This window comes from Pinus tabuliformis, chromosome 4_2, assembly GCF_031772625.1.
Source record: "Pinus tabuliformis cultivar Carrire ecotype Pingquan chromosome 4_2, CPIR1, whole genome shotgun sequence".
NCBI lineage: Eukaryota > Viridiplantae > Streptophyta > Pinopsida > Pinales > Pinaceae > Pinus > Pinus tabuliformis.
The window spans coordinates 993,938,381-993,959,983 of NC_142304.1; the positions used below are offsets into that span (position 1 = coordinate 993,938,381).

Consider the following 21,603-nt stretch of genomic DNA (forward strand, 5'->3'; position numbering starts at 1 on the left):
AGAATGATCCCAGGAATACAAGATCTTCCATATGTATGAAGAACGATAAAGACGACTCCCACAGGAGTTATTGTATCATTAGTGGAAGAAGAATTTCTTTCCACACTCAAAGGTCTGGCAGAAGCTATTGAGAATGGAAGGAACCTCCAGTATTCCAACAGGGAGAACAAGACACCCTCTTGGTCTTGGGCTCAGATTCCGATACAAGAGGTGGAGGGGAAGGCAGTAGAGGAGGTGGAGGTGAAGACGATACAACATACTGAGAGCTAGAATTGTCAGATTCTGAAGAAGAGGAGGAGGACAAAGAAGAAGAAGACATGATTGACCAAAAATTGGAATTGATGACTTAGGGACGATTGGTTCTCCCAGGTGCTTTTCACGGGATGAGAAAGCATTAAGAGAGAATTCTCACCAAGTATGACCTTGACAGAGTAGTGAAGGCAGAAGACTACTTTGACAACTTCTACCTACAGTTGTAGACACTTGAGGTATGATATGACGACGTTGAATGCACACAGTTCCCATGTACCTTGGATGGCAGTGCAAGATTATGGTATAAAGCCTTCCTGTCAACTCCATCCATAACTGGGGTCTGTTCAAACACATGTTTCTGGAAAAAATTGCTGATGAAAATACCCAAACCATGGTTCTCAAAGAGTTGGGCAGCCTGAAGATGGAGGCAAAAGAAAAGGTAAACTATTTTAATTAGAGGTTTTTGTGCATATTGAACAAGTTTGCAGTGGATGTGAAACCTCATGACTCCATCACTATCGATTACTAAACATCCGCACTGCCAACTAGTATTGCGTAGCTCGTCAAGCGAGCTGCGAAACCAACATTACTAGAAAAATGTGAAGAGGAAATCTTTGTAAAGAAGGACCTACACATGATTGGAGTCATCAAGGATGATGAACCATTGAAGGACTCTAGAGACACGAGCAAGAAGCCCCAGGGTGCGAGGAGAAAGGGTAAAGACAAGGAAGCAAGTGATATTGAAACCCTTACTCATCTTGTCAAGAACTTGACAACAGAAGTGTCTGAGCTCAAAAAATGAATAGTTCACAAATTTATAAGTAGCAGGACAACGAGACAATAGAAAGGAAGCATGTCATCAGGAAGCAATCGCTTCCTAGCTAAAACTATGTAGAGCTCCAGTTTAGCGTTCTAGTTAGAACAATGCACGAACAATGAATTTGACTCATTACATGAAGATGTTCACCCATAAGGGTCTTTCTTGAAATCGAAATGAGTTGCAGGCTCAATATGAAATTGCACACTTAACGTAGAGATTATTCCACAGTGCCAGCTGAGAGACACAACTATGAAGAAGATTCTACATCTGATGAGGCACCCAACACTAGACAGGTAATCAACATGTATCAATGTTCGCAATAAGTACAAAAGATAAACACCGATAAGTAGCCCCAAAAGAAAAATGGACGATAGAACCTGAGAAGTCAAGGGGATCCCCCTACATTTGGGGAAATGCGAGAAAATATTGAACTACTAAGGAAGGTTGATCCACCAACCTTCAAAAAACAGAAAACATAAAGCAAGCCCGAGAAGAAAGTGGCAGACAAGAGTACGTCCATGAGAAGAAAACTATAGATCACTTCGCCAAACAACACGAACATAAGCCTGATCCCAGAGACCTCGGTGAGTCTACCCGCTCTTGACTACAACAGTGTGGAAGACATGAAGAAAAATCGTGCATACATCAATTTGTTCGAGTTGGCTAAGATTTAGAGTCAGCGGGATATTCTGTTGCACACACTAGGGAAAAAATCTACGGATAATGCAACCTCTACTAGCAAGGGAGAAAGTACATCTCCCAGTTCAATCACAACTATGCTAAAAAAACTTTGGATGGAAGAATAAAACTCTGTTTTCCCTCCATTATTGCTTTCATTCGAAACTTTTAACTGCAATGTTCACCACTATTTGGTTGATTCTGGTGCACCATCTAACATCATGGAACTCTGCATTGTTGAGAAGATAAATTCACAATACATCTGCACAGATCATCTAACTTGATCAGACATGGATACCAACCATTGGTGAACTTCGAGATGTGATCCTCCAACTATCTCATGACGACCAAGTTCACCAGTGCATACACATTATTGTTGTGGACATACCGGAAGCATATGACTTACTGCTCATGAGATACTGGTCCAGCAGGTTGAATGAATACTTTGCTATAAATTGGTCACACTTGTGGCTCCCGTACCAGGGAAAAAGAAATCAAATCCGGGTGTTATCCGAGAGATACATGAGGCATAAAATCACTCCCATCAATGGTGAGAATGAATCGTTGGCCTTCATAGAACTCATGTTCAACAACTGCCTCTTGGAAATAATGCTGGAGTGTTATCTCACACAACCATATCCAACCCCACCAGAAATGCAGTTGGGTCTCCTTCCTTACCCAATTGATGGATATGAGACTTGTGCTACACAATGTAATAGTAGTAACAACAGTAGTAATAGTAGCAGTAGCAGCAGTAGTAGTAGCAGTAGTACAAGCGCGTTGAACGGTCCATGTACAGATGAGTTGTGGACCATGTACTTTGATGGATCAAAGACATAGGATGGCTCTGGAGTTGGGTGTGTCTTGATTGACCCAAAAAGTAGGAAACATTTGATCTTGATCTTCTTGGAGTTCAAGTGCACAAACAACAGTTCTGAATACGAAGCACTCATGTTGGGCTTGCAAAAATTCATTAGACTCAATGTTGTTCTACTCAAAGTGGTAGGTGATTCATAAATAGTGGTACAATAGGTACATAACACCATGCACTGTTTATCACCTCATCTCAGAAGTTACTAGAAAGAGGTATGGTGGCTAATCTAAAACTTCCAAGAATTAAATGTCATTGTTGTGCCAAGAATGCGTAATGTTGGTGCTAATGCTTTAGCAAATGCAACTTCTAGGATGTCAAAACTTAGGGATATATTTACAGTTGAAATTTTCTATAAGACTTCTATCCCTGATAACGTAACTAATATGCATGTTTTTGACTAATTTGTAAATGAGATCTTAGACAATTATTAAGGTATTACAGACTCATGTGCATGGATATGCTTATGTTATTTTGTGCAATGGATCGATAAGATTGTGAAATACACAGGCAATGAAGTAGTAAAAGAAACATAATAGACAACACACATAAACACATCTAGTTTAATATGGAGTTGACCCAAAACTCCTAGGCTTCATCTCCTGGTCCAGCCTTCAGTGGTGGCCTCTCTATTATGTCTTCAGAAGTAGAGTTTCACAATAGTATGACCTCAATTTGAGTCTCAATACACAACAGATACAATAGTAAGAGTTTTTCTTGAACCCCTCAAACCTCTCTGAGTACACAGACTCTCTCTATCACTCCCTGTCTCTGTCTTTGCTCTGTCTCAGCACTGCCTACCCTGTTTTCTATCAATCTGTGGCTTTAAAGCCAATCATTGCTGTCTATTCATTTCACCTTCTCAGCTTTCTATCTCCTGGCCTTTGTCTGCTCGAATCCCTCTTTTAAGCATTAGCAATCATGGCATAATGCCTTTTGGGGAGGTGGCCACCTGTTCTGCAATGGATGAGTGCATCGAGCCTTTGAAATCCTTGAAACGACCATTCTCTATTTACACAGAGAAATGCATTCAAAATTGTGAAACTCTGCCAAAGTTTCATTTAATGGACTTGACACATTATGAATCTGCCTTATAACTTCTATCGAATCCGCCTTTAGGTTGACTTTGCATCTCCACCGTTGATCTGGGAGATCCAGATCCAACGGTTGTGGTTCATTTCGGGTGGCCCTTTCGTACGGGGGTTAACCGCCCGATGAGGGTGGTTTTCTCTCTCCTCAGCCTGGACACATGGCATCCAATGTATGGGCTCAGGCGGAGCTTGGCCCAAACCACTTACCACTTTGTTCCTCCCAAAATCCCACTTGTTTCGTGGATTTCCTTTGCATTTTGAAAATATGTAAAAACACTAAAAATCTCGTAAAAATGTCATTTGATGGATTTGAAATCTTATGAAATTGCATTTATATTTCCATCGGGTTCGGCTAATCACATCGCATATATATATATATATATATATATATATATATATATATATATATATATATATATATATATATATATAGCCCCGCTCCATTGTGTTTGCCGATTGTGATATCGTGATGTGATTGATCGCAATCACATATCACGATAACCCCGGGCCGTTTGGTGAGTTCTCTATTCGTATTTTCCAACTGCGATTCTATGATGCAACGTGGGCCATCGATCTGTGTGCCTAATTAACGGTCCTCTTTGACTCCGCCAATCACCATTGCAAGTTTTATGTGGTGTGCTCCGATTTCCTCCGTCTGTCACTGCCAATTTTCGATTTGTTGATTGAATCTGGATCGATGGTCGGCCAGATCTGACGGCTCCTGTGAATTCACTGTTCAAGCTATCGATAGCTCCGTTTTCACTGTTTTCTTGTGTTTTTTGCCTCCTGATAGTGTTTTCCGATGTTTCTAAGGGTTCTTCCCATGTGTTTGTTTTGATCTTTTAGATGATTTTCGAAGACTTAGAGAGTTCTTGGATCCATTTTGGATCACGCATTCCCACTGAAAAAGGATTTTGGACCACCAAGCATCAATCAAGTGAGGATACAACTTCCTCACTTGCCCAACCTCTATCCATTTTTCACTGCTTGGTTTTGAACCTTTGAGTCCGATTCTGAGGTACTAAACATCCCCTCTGTGCATAGTTCTCACCTTCCTGTCTGGAACTGTATCTTCCTGCAACTCATTGAGATATTCAGGAAATAGGTCATCAATAGAAGGCAATTGAATTTGCTCTTTGAGATCTTCAATCAACGAAGGTTCAAATAGTCTCAACTTCTTTGCGTTAAGTATTGAATAGATGTGCATGTAAGCTGGCAAATCAAGGCGAAAATCGTTGTCACCAATTTTCTCAAGTATCTTGAAAGGCCCATACCTTATTGGCTTTAGCTTCTTTCCTTCACCTTGCATTCTGTATTTGCTTATGTATAGCGAGACTTGATCACCAACTTGGAAGCTATGCTCAATTTGATGCTTATCATGCCTTGCGTTTGTTGAGCACTGGAGAAGGTATGCTATTATCATTTATTTTGTCATCTTTTCTTTAAAACTCATAACCTCTTTGCATCATGAACTAGGTAGATAATAAGAAATTATCATAAAATCTATAGGATTTGTATGTAACGCGAAATAACTAATAATTACCATTTTCTTATCCAGGAAAAGGAGAAAATGGAAGATTTCCGTCCTAAAGTAAAAGATAGGACAAAGTTAACTACTACCCCTTTGATAGGGAACCACATGCAAACAAGGCGATCCAAATTGGAGCGTATCAGCCAGGAAAGGGGAAAGGATATACCAAATCAGCGCAAGAGAACAAGAGGATAACTGAGAATTAATAGTTTTGCGAATCCCTCGGGATCTTTTGATCCTGAGGGATCACTATCTTAATGATTTTTTGTATTGTTGATATCTCCACTCAGCTGTTATAAGAAGGGGCAGCACTACTAGCCCGGGGGACGAACTGTTGTTGTTTTTATGAAATTCTCCTTTGCATTTGAAACTTTTATCATCAAATCTCATTGAAGAGTGATTCACTGTAACTCTGTTTTAATGCTTTAATATAAATCTGGTTATCATTCCATCTTTGATTCTGGACTAATCTCAAGTGGTGTGTCCCTGGAGGCTAAGGGCCCAACCCTGGTGGAACACTTGCTCCTGTACCATTATCTCCAATTCGTGTGTGGTTTGATTTCCTTCATTAGCCCTATTCAATAATCTGATGTGTCTTGTTGTTTTACATAACAGTTCTATTATATTTTGTTTATGCTCGACTAAGTAATGATGTTCTCTGTAACAGGAATGTTGTGTTGTTCATTCTAACTTTGTAATGCAATGTTGTTCTTTTAACCATTGATATAACATTGTTGTTCCTTACAGATTTCAATTGCTGTTCAATTACAGAGTAACCGTGCTGTACATTCATAAATAGGTATTATTATATTTATTTATGGTTTACACTTAAACACGATTGTTGTTCAATTGGGATTGTTGTTCCTTTGCGAATCACAATTGCTACTCTCTATAACTGTGATTTATACTTGTTGTATCGAAGCCAGATTACTGTTCCTTTCAATATTAAGCGTGTCGTGTGTGATATTCAACTTGGTTTGTTGTACAAGTTGCTATTCTATATTTCATTTCTGTTTGCTGTCCGACTTATCTTTAGAGTAAGGATTGTTACTTAATTCCTGTAGGATATAATTACTGTTGCATTCATTTCCGTAGATTGAGGTTTTGATTGTTCATAAGAGTAGTTGTTGTTCCGTTTCCTGTAATTTGAATTATCATTGCTTTGGTGTGCAGAACGATCGGAGACTATAGTGAGCATTAACATATGTTGTCTAGTTCCTAGATTGATGATCTTTTCCTTGATTGTCTTTTAACTACATCAGTTTACAGAGGGAAGAGTTACCATTATTGTACCCATTACTGATAAATTGTTGTAGCTTTCTAAGTGCATGATTTGAGTTTTAAGTTCCTTTTCTATAAGTAGATCTTATTTCAAGCATCCATTTACTCTTGTATTCAGAGCACTATACTACTAGCATTACTCTGACAAATGACTGCCTCAAACTGAGTACACTCTTTGAGATAACAAAACGTTCCTGGATTCACAAGTTAATGTAGGGTAAATAGAGGTCAAAATGACCCTTTTTACTGCTCGACATTTTGGTTCCATTGTTGGGGAAGAGTGTAGCCATTTGTTTCTTTTCCAAAGTGATGTAAGAACCCGCTAGGAGAGAACTGGGTTTTAAAAATGGAAGGTAAGAACCTGCGTACGGAGCACGTAATAGCCCTGGTCCCCTACCCACTTTCCTGCAGATTTGTTTCTGTTTTTTGCGTAAAAATTAGCATTTGATTTGTGTGCATGACTAAGTAGAAAAAGCCTGAAAAGAATCCTAAACCACTACCCAAGTCTGATAAAGCTAAGGGGTCAGCGACCCTTGGCCGATCGACCTTTATAGGCGAAATCCTTAAGAAAGAAGAATCTCAGCCTTCAGTAGGACCTAGAAAAGTTGCTTCTAGACAACCTACCAGTTCCCTTCAGGCCACAGGATCACCATCTGTAGCCTTCGCTAAGGTGCATAGTCAAACCGAAGAGCAAGATTTTCAAGAAATTGAGAATTCTAGCCCAAAATCAGCAAGAAGGGAACCTTAGCAACTTCTGCGAAGGGAGGGGAGAAACAAGGGAAACTGAAGAACCAAGATCTCCTCTTGGGATAATTCAGCCATTAAGTAGCCCAGATAAGGGAAGTGCTGCAAAAATCATTTATAACGAAGTTGAAGAGCCTCAAGAACCAAAATCCACCTAGACATTAGGCACTCTCATCATCCCAGATAAAGGAAGTGTTGTTAAGGTCATTCCTATTGAAGCCATTTCCCCTCGATAGCCTAGGAACACCCTCCTAGATATCCCAGAAGGTTATTGGCATATATTTGACAAAATGGCCCTGAACCAGCCAAACACCCAAACCTCTACACTGCAATATCCCATTGTGGATACTGCAGCTAATGCACCAATGAAAGAAATCCCTCTACAGCATATCCCTACATTACATGGCCTTACATCAGAAGATCTGGATGCATTCGTATTTGAATTTGATGCGTTGTGTAGAGGATATGACTATACCACTGATCCACAGAAACTAAAATTGTTTCCCTCTACATTAAAAGGGGCTGCTTTAAGATGGTTTATGGGATTGGGTGGTGGTGTTAAAAAACTAGGATCAAATGAAAGATGCTTTTCTAAAGAAATATCAGGACTATTGTAGGTCTAGAGAATTAAAAGATGCAATATTTTAGATGGTAGCTAGATCGAATGAAACATTAGAAGAGTATGTTGAACGTTTCCTGTATAATCTTCAAAGATCTCCTTATGCATCATTACCCCTACCTGATAATGTATTAAAAACAACATCAATTAGAGGAATGAAGGAACAATGGACTGAAACACTAAATATTATGGGAAAACGAGATTTTTATCAGGAAAATTTTGCTGAAATTATTGATTTATGTATCAGGAGCTCAAGAGGCAACACAAGATTAAAACCAGCGAAACATGACAGGTTTACAAGAGACAGCAAGATCTCTGCAAAAGGAGTAACTTGTGTAGAAATTGGAAATTTATTAGAAAATTTTAAAACTGAAATATTGGGGACTTTGACAACACAACTTGATATTATGCAGGCCAAACAGAAGCAAACAGAGGCAGAACAAAATTTGGCAATCTTCTGTCCCAGATGCAGAAAGAAACACAGCCACAAGGAGTATCCATTAGACACAGTTCAAGTTTGCGCCATTTGTACAAAAGACCACTCTACAGAAAGCTGTCCCTCACTTCCTGGATTGAAAGCAGTATACAAGGAAGTGGAAGAAGAGCCAGAACCAGTGTACCTACTCAATCAACACCATCAATGGCAGCCGCAAAAATTAGGTATGTTCCCAGATCCAGCTTCTTCTTTTCAGCCTCCACAATATCATGCTCAACAATATAATACAATGTGGCAAAATCAACCTCCCTTCTCAAATTGGTCACAACAACCATTTCCTTCATCATCACCATGGCCAAACCAAGCAAGTCAACCCAATTGGCCAAATTTTCCCTATACCCCACCATATTGGAAAAACAATGTATATCCAACACAATGGTCCCCTCCTACTTCACAGAGTCAAGCCTGGCAGAAAAACTGGAAAAGACCAATGAATCAGCTAGTAGGAACCATTTCGCTCCCTCAACCTACACTGCCAGCATTACAACAAAACCCCCAATCTAACTTAAGACTGCAACTCCCAGCCTAGCCCAACCCTAATCCAAATAATAGACTAGTTCAATCTATCCAAATAATTGAAACACCAAAACCAGAAACCGATCTAAAGGAGTGTAATGATCTTCAATTAAGATCTAGGTGCATTATAGAAACAGAGGGAGATAAAACTGCTCAAGTTGAGAATAAGTTACTGCTAGAACAACCACCACAAGAAGAGGATGTGATCAGACAACAAACTCATGATCAAGCAACCACATCTTCTCCTCCATTCCCAGAACGATTAATTATACCTCGACCTATAAAACATCCTGATTTTGACATTCTAAGAGAACTGAAAAAATTATAAATCCCACTCCTCCAAGCCATCCAAGACATCCCAATATATGCAAAGACCATCAAAGAGCTATGTAATAAAAAACCAGGGAGGAGAATAACAAATAACCCAACAATCCAAGTAGTTGGTACCTTATCCGATCTATTATCAAGGAAAGAAACACCCATTAAATATGAAGACCTAGGAAATCTAATAGTAACCGTACAAATCAATGGACAAACCTTTTCAAATGCCTTAGTTGATCTAGGAGCCACAATCAATATCTTAACAACCAACACTTGTCAAAAACTGGGCATTACATCAGTAGAACCAACTTCCACTTTATTAGAACTAGCTGACCGATCTATGGTTAGGCCAGAAGGCACACTGCATGATTTCATGGTATCCGTTGATTCCTGGGAGTATCCTACCAATTTTCTGATAATAAACCCCAAAAACTAACTTGATGGACATCTATTGATTTTAGGCCAACCTTGGCTTGCAACTGATGACGCTTATATTGGCTGCCGACAATGTAGTATGACCATAACCACGGGGGCTAATATCAAGAATCTAGCTTTATATCCTCTAGCCTAGCCAAGTGTCACAATAATAAGAACTAACAAACATCTTGTATCATACCTCACCGAAAATATTAGATCCCCATTAACCATAGAAGATGTTCTTGATTTCAAAAATCAAACGAAGGATGATGTCATTAACAATTTTATTAGCCAAGCTGAATCTAGATCCCACATACAATGTCACATGATAGAAGTAGCATTTGATAATGATTTAGAAGAAGATCCTCTTAAAGAAACTCATGATCAAACAATACCTACTACCTCCGTCTCAAATAGAAAAACTGTAGAAATTGAGCCAGGAAAAGCTTTAAACATTAATGGCAACTTGACTCCCGAACAAGAAGAAATTCTGATCCAACTACTGAGAAAATACAAAGAAGCATTTGCATGGGATTACCCTGAGATGAAAGGAATCAATCCCCAGTTATGTACACACCACATTTACATAGAGAAGGATGCAAGACCTGTTTTCCAACCACAAAGGAGACTTAACCCTCATCTAAAAGACATTGTAAAAGTTGAACTTCAAAAACTTTTAGATGTGAACTTCATCTACCCTATCTCTGATAGCAAATGGGTCTCTCCACTTGTTGTGGTGCCAAAGAAGAATGGAAAATGGAGGATTTGTGTAGATTATAGAGAGCTAAATAAAGCAACACAAAAAGACCACTTTCCCCTTCCATTCATTGACCAGGTATTAGACACCTTAGCAGGAAAGAAATTCTTTTCTTTCTTAGATGGCTTTAGTGGATACAATCAGATTCAGATTGCCCCTAAAGACGAAGATAAAACTAGTTTTACTTGTCCTTAGGGAACATTTGCCTACAGAGTTTTACCTTTTGGCCTATGCAATGCCACTGCCACATTTCAAAGGGCTATCCTCATCATCTTTTCAAATTTAATAAATGAAGGGCTCAAAGTATACATGGATGACTTTGCACCATACGAAGATGATTTTGACCTAGCATTAGACACACTAGAAAAAGTGCTACAACGGTGCATTGCCACCAGGCTCTATTTGAGCCATGAAAAATTCTATATGATGATGACTGAAGGACTTATTTTAGGCCATTATACGTCAGTAGCTGGAATACAGGTAGATCCAGCCAAAATTCAAATAATTTTGCTAATTCCCACTCCTACCACTCAGACAGAGGTACGTAGCTTTCTTGGATTTTCTAGTTATTATAGAAGATTTATAGAACATTTATCTCATATTGCTACACCTTTATATGCACTAACAGGCAATGTTGACTTTGTTTGGACAGATAAATGTGACCATGCTTTTGAGGATCTGAAAAATCTTGTGTCAACAATCCCAGTACTCATAGGTCCAAATTGGGACCTGCCATTTCAAATTTCATCAGATGCTTTAGATACAACTATTGGAGCAGTCCTTGGGTAGGAAGAAGATAAAAAAACATATGAATTTATTATATTAGCAAGAATTTATCTCCTATTGAATTGAACTATACTGTTACTGAAAAGGAATTTTTAGCTGTAATACATGCTGTCAATAAATTTAGGCATTATATCACTGGATATCCAGTTATCTTATATACAGATCACTCTGCCATAAAATATTTAGCAAATAAATCAATCACAAATGGTAGAGTAACCAGATGGATGATTTTATTGCAGGAATTCGATATCACAATAAAGGACCGACCTGGAAAAGAAAATCTTGTAGCTAACTTTCTCTCACAAATGCCAAAACCACTGGATGCAGTAGCAGTTGAAGATCAATTTCCAGATGAACATTTGTTCACTGTCACTGTTAAAACACCCTAGTATGCTGACGTTGCAAATTATTTAGCAGTAGGAAAATTACCAAAACATCTAACCCCCAATGAACGAAAATAGATTGTCCAGCGTAGTACTCGATTTTCTTGGATTGGGGGCTACCTGTTCCATACAGGGGCAGATATGCACATCAGGAGATGCGTCTGTGAAGATGAAATTTTTGACATTTTGAAAGCTTGTCACGACGGACCGTGTGGCAGACATTTCGCGGATCAGAGAACTGGTCACAAGGTGCTGCAAATAGGGTATTATTGGCCCACGATCTTCAAAGATGCAAAGAAGTTCGTTCAAGCTTGTGACAGCTGCCAAAGAGTAGGACGCCCTGGACAGTCCGACAAAATGCCCCTAAACCCACAGCTAGTCATTGAACCATTTGAACGATGGGCCCTCGATTTTGTTGGTCCAATTAACCCATCATCGAACCAGAAAACATATATTTTGGTAGCAACAGAATATGTCACCAAATGGGTTGAAGTAGAGGCATTGCCAAGAGCTACAGAGGATTCCGTCATACAGTTCTTGTTCCATATATTTGTGCAATATGGCCTCCCAATAGATATAATTATGGATGGAGGATCACAGTTTGCTGGTAACAATATTGTTGCAACACTAAAAAACTGTCATATCCAGCATAAAATTACTACTCCATACCACCCACAAGCAAATGGTCAAGCATAAGGCACCAATAAAATAATAGAAGCAATCTTGACAAAAACCATTGCGTCACACAGACGCGATTGGGCTACAAGATTGTTGGAAGCCTTGTGGGTTTACAGAACAACATGGAGAAGCACTACTGGTTATTCACCATACCAGCTAGTATTTGGAAAGGAACCCATCTTTCCAATAGAATTCGAAATATAGACACTGTGAACAACACAAGAAGTCGGTCTAGATTTAAACAAGGCACAAATTAATAGATTACAACAGATCAATGAGCTCGATGAAATCAGGCTCTCTGCCCTTCAACACACTGCATTGATCCAACAACAATGAGCTAAATGGAATGACACCCTCATTAAAAATAAATTCTTCCACGAAGGAGATTGGGTGCTCCTATACGATTCTAGGTTTCAGGATTTTCCGGGGAAACTTCAGGCTCACTGGCTAGGGCCATACAAAATCCAAAAGGTACATGATAATGGCACCATTACTCTAACCAACATTGATGGATCTGGACATACCTTTAAGGCAAACGGCCACTGAGTTCGATTATACCACAAACCACTTACTCGGGAATCCTTCTACCAGCAACTCCGGGAAGACTCCGACATGCAGATTTTTGTGGAGGAAGAGAAATCTTCCTCACCTCTAGTTCATTAAGTGATTCGACTATTCTTACATTCTGTACATAATTCTTTTGTTTTGTTAGAGTAAATTATTTTCTATACATATTTTTGTATTTGCATTTTGCTGTTCCTTTTAGGAAGAAACAACATTCTCACCATTTTGTTGTTCCTTTTTCAAGGAACAACACCTCTGCATTTTGCTGTTCCTTTTCGAAGGAACAGTAGTTCCATCATTTTTGTTGTTCCTTTTCGAAGGAACAACACTTTTTCATTCTATTGTTCCTTTCAGAAGGAACAACATTTTCGCCGTTTTGTTGTTCCTTTTTGGAAGGAACAACACTTGCATTGTTTGTTGTTCCTTTTTCTGAAGGAACAACACTTTCGCTTTCTGTTGTTCCTTTTTCGAAGGAACAACACTTGCATTTTTCTACTGTTCCTTTTTTAGAAGGAACAACACTTTCATTTTTGTTGTTCCTTTTCTGAAGGAACAACACTTTTCTTTTCTGCTGTTCCTTTTTCCGAAGGAACAACACTTTCATTTTTGTTGTTCCTTTTCTGAAAGAACAACACTTTTGTTTTTTGTTGTTCCTTTTTTTTGAAGGAATAGCACTTTTGTTTTCTATTGTTCCTTTTTCCGAAGGAAAAAAAATTTCGTTTTTGTTGTTCCCTTTTTGAAGGAATAACACTTTTGTTTTTGTTGTTCCTTTTTCCGAAGGAACAACACTTGCATTTACTATTGTTCCTTTTCCAAAGGAATGACACTTGTGTTTCTGCTATTCCTTTTCGAAGGAGGAACACCTTCATTTTGCTGTTGTTCCTTTTTGAAAGGACAACATTTTCACATTTCTTTTAGTTGCACTTGTTTTCTTTGCTGTTCCAATTAAAGGACAGCTACTGTTCTTCTCAATGTACAATAGTTTCGAGTATTTTTCTTCCTTTTGCTTGTGATTTAGAGCACAGCTATACACTTATGCAATGAATACAAAGCTAGAGGATAATGAAGTCAGCAAATTACATAAAATGGCTATTTTTTTACAAGAAATTGCTTTGAATTGATAGGAGAAAAGAGGAAAGGACACAACTATTGATCACTTTGTTGTCATTATTCTACTAATACTGATATGATTGGTTATCTTTATCATGATGGTTCTTTCTAAATTCCCATAATCCTCTTTGATCATTATTAAGGAATAAAGACAAAGGGTATATTTTTCTATTGAGATGTTAAGACTTCTTCCACCATTCCTACTCTTAAGGAGTGTTGAACCACCCTTTGTGTATAAATAGGAAAGTACTTTATAAAAGAGAAAAATAGAGAAAAATGTTTATATGATTTGCTAATATGGTTTGTCAAATGAAGGATAGGGGGTCTCATCAAGAGCCAACCTACCATGATCATAAGGAAGAAAGTGAAGTGGCATTCCCGCTATGGCCACCTGTTATAGACATTTTTGTGCCTTACAGCATTGAGCATGAAATGTCCATAATCTAAGGGATCCAAAGTCCCTAAACATGTTGTTCCTACCCCTAGAGGAACAAGGCTAACTAACCACAGCAATTCACAGAAGTTCTCCACCTGAAACCACTCAAAAACAAGTCAATTCAGGATCATGTCAACTGCTCCACTGAGCATCTGCGCTGAATGTCAACTGCTACACTGGCTACCTGCGTTGAATGTCAACTCCAACACTAGCTACCTGCGCTGAGCGAGTTTGGACATGTGGCAAGCTCATTCCCCAATGTGTCAATGCTCAGGAAGCTTCCAAAATGACACTTGCCTCAGGGAATTCGACTGGTGATGAGTAAGAGGTTCCAAATCTCCAAGTGGAAGCAAGAACCTCCAAGTGGAGTCAAGAACTGAGAGAGGGAGAGGACACTAGTAAGATCTCAAGCTGACTCATCCTCTCTCCAAAATAACTATATATAGATCTCTCCTCCATGAGATCTAGAGGCTGGAATTTTGTTATTGCAAAGAATTGTTGTTGGTTTGAGACTGGAAACATTGGGTGATTAATGCTTTGAAGGGAGCTGAAGAAGGAATACCATTCTACTGGGAAGGAGATGCTGGATTGGAGCCCTCTGGGTTGTATCTCTTCCTGAACCTTGTTATCAATCAATAAAGCTATCTTGGTTTTCTCCTATATACTGGTGTATTTATATGATTGCATTAGTGTATTTTATTTACTTCTAATCCTTAATCATTTATGAATATGAATATATGCCTTTGTGTTGTGTTCTTCTCTTGTCGCAAGTAGCTGTTCTCTTGTCACAGGTAGCTGTTCTCTTGTGATCTCGTGGGAATCAAGTAGCTGTTCTCTTGAGCAAGCGAGGAGGCAAGTAGCTGTGAACACCCAAAGAAAAGAGGATCTAGATCGAGGGACAAACGGAAGACAACGGTAAGTCTATTGATCTCCCCTCTTTCACATTTCATAAAGGAAGAAACCAGAATAGTTGTATCTGTTTGTTGCTAAGGCACTGTCACACCTTAGGTGGATAGGATCGTCCTGCATAGGCATTTTTCCCCACAACAAATTGGCGACTCCACTGGGGACAATTTTTTTATTCATTTCATTTGTGTTTCTGTCATTTGTTTACTTTATAGACTTGACAGCAACAATCGAACTGCATCTTTCCCAGATGCAAAGTAGAAAGTTGCTGCTTTGATCCAGTTGCTGGACTTGTCTATGATCTAAACAATGGATCCACAAATGATTTGATGATCCTTGTTGTTATCACTGAAAATTCTAATGCCAAAATTTCAAAACCGCTCACAAAGCTCTTTAGGTTATTTCGTAGCTCATGTAATAATTTTTAAGTGTTTTCGCAGCGCAACATGTTTTAGGCTGCGCTACAAAATTGGGGATTTGTTCGAATCCATAGCAGCTGTCATGCAAAATAGCTCTGGGGTGGATGCACTTTACAGGAGGCATGCTCTCAAGTTCCTGCGTGTATGCTTGTCATCAGTTCTGAATCTGAAGGTGACAGTTTTAGTGATTGCAAGGTACTACCTCAGGTTAAAGGCACCCTTGTTGTTTGTCTCATGGTAGCTGTTATTCAATGGAGGAACGAGATTGCTCGGTTCACTGCTGAAGGAAGCACTAAAGTTGGTTCATCATGGCGTCCAAGCTATTTCTACCACTATTGCCTTTCAAACTTCTAATACCAGTAAATCCGAGGGTCCAACCTTTGCTAAGGATAACTCATCTTTTCAACGTCTCGTGCCATAGTCAATATCATCCAATTCCCCTGAACCAGTGGATTCTAACCAAGAAAATCCCTTTTCTCGATTTTCATTACCATCTTTAAGTAAGAAACTGAACTCTAGTCCTATGTACTCAAACATTATCCCTGCCTCAACTAATGTTATTGATCCCGAGCACATTTCTTCTATATCCTCGACATTTTGTACTGATCTACATTTTCACCCTCGACTTCAAAACATTATCCACCTGGCATCCTGCCATTCCTCATTTGATGTTTTTGGATGATAATTCTCCCGAATTAGATCAATCGAAATTTGTGTGATAAAGGTTTCCATGAATGATGCAGAAGAAGCGAGTAGCTTTTGGTGGAGGATATTGCAGAACTAAAGCCAACGGTCTTCTGTGGTGTCCCACGTGTCTTTGATCGCATATATTCAGGTTTAAACCAGAAGATCGCTGCTGGAGGATTTTTGAATAGAAAAGTGTTTGAATTTGCATACAAATACAAGCTTAATAATATGCGCAAAGGGTTGAAACATGAAAAAGCATCTCCACTTTTTGATAAAGTTGTCTTCAGCAAGATTAAACAAGGTCTGGGAGGACGTGTCCGTGTAATGATATCAGGAGCAGCTCCACTTGCAAAACATGTGGCAGAGTTTCTACGAGTAGTCACTTGTTGCCATGTTGTACAGGGCTATGGTTTGATAGAAACTTGTGCAGGAAGTTTTGTTTCCCTACAAAATGTAATGTCAATGATTGGGACTGTTGGTCCACCTGTTCCGAATATTGATGTCTGCCTTGAGTCTGTCCCTGAAATGGGATATGATGCACTTTCAGAAGTACCGCGTGGAGAGGTTTGTATAAGGGGAAAAACCTTGCTGGTTATTACAAGCGTGAAGACCTTACAAATGAGGTTTTGGTTGATGGTTGGTTTCACACAGGTGACATTGGGGAGTGGCAGGCGAATGGAGCACTAAAAATCATTGATAGAAAAAAATGTATTTAAGCTTTCACAAGGAGAATATGTCGCAGTGGAAAATCTCTAGAATGTGTATGGCCAGTGTTCTGCTATTGATTCGATTTGGGTTTATGGAAATAGCTTTGAATCTTGTCTGGTTGCTGTTGTTATACCTAATCAAAGAGCACTTGAAATTTGGGTCACAGATAATGGACAAACTGGAGATTTTACTGCATTGTGCCAAAATCCCAAGGCAAAAGAATACATTTTGAATGAACTTAATGCAGTTGCTAAAAGTAGCAAGTTAAAGGGTTTCGAGTGTAACTTTAGTTGACCGACTACTGCCCTCCAATCTGCAGGCAATGTACAGAATCGAATGTTGAATAGCTGGTAGTATTTGACAAAAGTTTTCTCCTAGGAAAGCTCTCTCGTCCGCACAATGAATGAAATGCATTAGTTTAGAGATTTTTCTGCTGATGAATTTCATTTAACTGTAATGTCATCCGCTCCAGGATTTGCAAGAATTTCAAGCATGAATGTTATGAGCATTGATAAGTTATTTGTGAGCAAGGTGGCAGAGCAGTTAAAATCTCAGGGGAAATTGAAATTGTTTAAAACAGTTTCGCAGTTTCGCAGCGCGCTACGAAACTGCGAAACTGTTGTAGGTGTTGTTTTTAAAACGCAGGCAAACAGTTTGATGGGAGAATCAGAAATTTGCAAAGGGAACACCTCAGTGACATGAAAGGGATCAAAGGAAGCTGCTACAGCCATTCAACATTTTCCAGGTGTACCTTTAACAAAAGGTGAAATCTTTTAACCTAAGTTTAAGATTTTTGGTTATAAAGTCACTTTATTCTCGGTGATTAGGGTTTGGAGAAGAGCTGCATACGAAAAGTTTTGGTTGGCACACCTGTCTACCAAGGAAGCCTCTAGCATATCAGGAGCATGGTGTTACCCTATTCTCTTGGGTTATTAAAGAATTAAAGTATCCACTGCTGCATACTCGGTGATGGGGGACCAGAACCGAAAATTTAGGGATATTTTCAGCCAATACAGAACAGATCAAAGCCTTCGGTATTCAAAGCCAGCATGGGACATTAATTGCCCATCTTATGCCATCTCATGCCATCTCAGCTGAACGAAGAGAAAGCCAGGTGTCAAAGCTGCAAGGAGGAATCAATTTATGAAGAAGATAGAGTTAGAGTTATGGTTGGTTTAGGACTCTTAAACACTACAGTTAGTTCCTTATTGAATTTATGAGTTTGTTAAAAGCAAATAGGTGTCATTAGTGACAGTCATCGAGCTCCCCTCATGCTGGAGGAGGAAGCTCTAAGTAGTTAGAAGGATGTGTCTATATATAGCTGAATGATCTATGTAATTAAGGTTGGATGTTTTTGAGAAACAAAGTTTATTTTGGCTTATGTAAGAACTTGTTTTCAGTAATACAAATGACTGCTTCTTCTTCTCAGGATTCATACATTGTTTCAGATGCTCAAGATATATGTGTTTTGTTTTATCCTTTATGTTTTACAGCTTTATAGATACACAATCACTCAGAATTCACTCTGCTGCTCTGATTTCCTGTGTGTATTTGTAAGTTGAGGTTTATTTGAGAGGTGTCTTGAGTATTTAAACATTACATGCCCTGACTTCCATGAATGAGTGGTTTTATAGTTTGCTGAAATAATGATTAACTCCATGAGCCCAATGGAAATCTTTGTAAAGTCTGTCCAGCCAATTCATATGTTAAATTTACTTTGCAAGAGTTAGCCATCTCATCAATATTTAAAATCAGTAACCCCTTTGAGAGAGCCCTCTCAGGCTAAGGAGGCTAAGCCTTAGTCAAAAGTCTGGTTTGAAATAGTTACACAGAGTCTAACTGATTAGCAGCCTTCAGTGCTTGATTTTGTGATAACACTTGTGATAGTCTTTAGTACCCTCTCAAAGCATCCCTCTGTTTATACCTTGCTTGTGTTTCTGATTTGGCCTGAAACAGTTGATTTTTGAGCATTTTATGACCCAGAACCCAGGGGAAACGAGAGTTTCTCCTTCAGCACAGACACTGTGAAGGCAGTTTTTATTTCAATGCAGGTCCCGTGAAGGCTACCTGCGCTGAATGTCAAACCCACAGTGTTGAACTTGCGCTGAACCAGTTTAGCCTTGTGCAGCTGGGGTTCTCTGCTGTCTGTTGCCCTATTTTGATCTCTATTTTTTGCAGCCTTTAACCAGCATAGGTACCAGTCTGATAACCCCTTTTCTTTGCTTAGATTCTGCCTCCTTTTGTACAAAAATACTGTGAGTGTTTTTATGTGTTTGTGGCGTCATTTACAGTTTTCCTTTGCATGAGTAAAGTGGTCATCCTGTAGCCTTTGATTCAGATCTGATTGATTGTGATCTTAGAAGAGAGTTCATTGGCTGTTTGCAGATTGATTATAGATTTACTTTTGCTTATTGGTTTGAATTTGTCTCTTTTGAAGTGTCAAAACAAGTTTTTTATTTCGAAAATCGTTAAGTAGTGTAATCTCTTCTATCTTCTCTGATTTTGAAAAAGTGAACTTGTTTGTATTGATCATTTAAAAGCAAATTCAAAGTTGTGCAAAAAGCTTTCTTTGTAGGCATTAATACTAAGAAAGCGGAAAACAAACACCTGCATTGTGCATTTTGCATTTGATGGTTTGCATGTTGGATTTAGGAAAAGTGCATTAGAGTGTGCTGATTGCTCTTTGAGAAAAGATAGTGTCTTTCTTTTCCCTTAGTAGCTAGGATTTTCAAAGTTGAAGAAAGAATGAAGCTTGCTTATCATCTTTAGACTGCATTTAGGAATTTGTATCATACATCTCGTGGTGAACCTTGAAAGGAAAACTTTAAAAAGATCAACCTAAAATAAACTGAATGAACCTAACAACGCTTTGTAACATAACGCACAACATAGAGGTCTAGGCTAGAGACGTGTTTGGGCGTCGTTAAGCCTAGTGACTGTCGATCTCGTGGAAGGTGGGTGATTCCTCCTGAGGGACGATAGTGCTAGTACGGATTGTGCTCCCACGTACCGTCGCGTATATATTGGGAGACCCCTATAGGCATATATCCTTTATCCTTAGGAAACCGTGTCGGCCGCCCTACTGATCGCAATGCAGTGAACACAGCATTCACGAAGATCGACCGCCCGTACCCTAAAAAGTATTCTACGGTTTAGCGAAAAGTTTGGAACACCCTCTGCCTAGAACTCCAGAGCAGTTTCTTTTGGCCTTTTTCAGACTCTATAACAGAAAAAGTCCATCCAAGCATTTGTCACTTCGGGCTCATTAAAACATCGAAGGAGACTAGAGTCATCTTTAGCTTTTTCTCGACTCTTTAAAAGTGAAAAAGCAAGTTTTGTCTAAAGCGTCGTTAACAATTTATTTTAAACGGAAAAATCACCCTTTAATCCTGCGTTGATCTTTAGGTTGAAAAGATGGAGCACACCAACCAAGGAGTTCCCCTTGGTGGAAATCCTAGTCCCTTCTCCTCTTGGGGAGATGTTGATGCGCCCCACATGGCCACATTGTCGCTTCCAGGACTGACAATTGGCCTACCAGTCTGGCTCTTTTCAAACAATGTCGTTCAGAATACCACCATTCCTGAACATTCGAGTCAACAGTTAGATCAGACAAGAGTTGCCTCCTAGCCTTCCACTTCATCTTCCCCCCTCCTTCCTCTTCGCTTGACGGAACTGGTCGAACAAAAAACCGGGTTCCTAAGGAGAAGAAGGAGAAGAAGAAGAAAGAAAAGAAGAAGAAGGAGCCTAAGGCGACTGGGGGCAAACAAGTGTCATCTAACAGAAATCCACACACAGCACTCGTAAGGCCTAAATCGCCATGTGTCATATGCAAGGGAGACCACTTCCATAGAGATTGTCCCTGTATCCCCCGGATACTAAGGGACTCGTCCCCCCGTTTGCACAATTCGGTAGCATCGACCTCTGATAGCCATGTCGACTGCTCACCATCAACTAGTGGGAGTGAAGCCCCAGGACAGAGCGGGAAAGCTAAATTTCCCTCCAGACTGTGTGAAGGTGACCACGCCATCCACCGTTGTCCCTTCTTAGACGAGGCAAAAAGAGTTCAGGAAGATCGCCCGATTTTACAAGCGCATCTTCCTCCTGGATATCAAAGACTCCTGCCAAGTCCCTCACTAGTTGAGAACTCGGCTCACCCACCCAGGTGGTTAGCCGAAGCACCTATCATTGAAAATGAACCGTCTGGATCCATGCCTGACGAAAGTCAAAAGGTTGATACGGCAGTTGACCCGGTTTTGCCTTCAGAGGCTCTATCTTCGAATGATAGCATCACAGAGGAGAATAAGGACGACATCGTCCAGATTCTCTTCATCAGCACTGACTCTGATGATCAAGGGGGAAATGCCACCATTCCTTTATCGCAGGAAGGAAGTTCATTAGAGCGCTATCCGGCCGTATACTCGGTCCCACCACCAAGCAACCTAGTTGTGTCCTTTGACTGGAACCAACTAGGCAGACCCCAGTTGCCAGCCAGTATACCATTCAGAATTATTTTTCAAATATACAGAATGGTA

General features: G+C 39.5%; 1 protein-coding gene across 1 annotated transcript in view; it reads left to right on the top strand.

Moving 5' to 3' along the window:
- Nucleotides 1–17,365, top strand: part of LOC149172997 (long chain acyl-CoA synthetase 4-like) — a 100,241-nt gene extending 82,876 nt beyond the window's left edge. The window contains exons 2-4 of the mRNA XM_089426536.1: nucleotides 16,512–16,927; nucleotides 17,015–17,034; nucleotides 17,173–17,365. Coding sequence (XP_089282662.1) covers nucleotides 16,512–16,927; nucleotides 17,015–17,034; nucleotides 17,173–17,365 — 629 coding nt within the window. The remainder of the gene's footprint in view (nucleotides 1–16,511; nucleotides 16,928–17,014; nucleotides 17,035–17,172) is intronic.
- The last annotated feature ends 4,238 nt before the right edge of the window (nucleotides 17,366–21,603 follow it).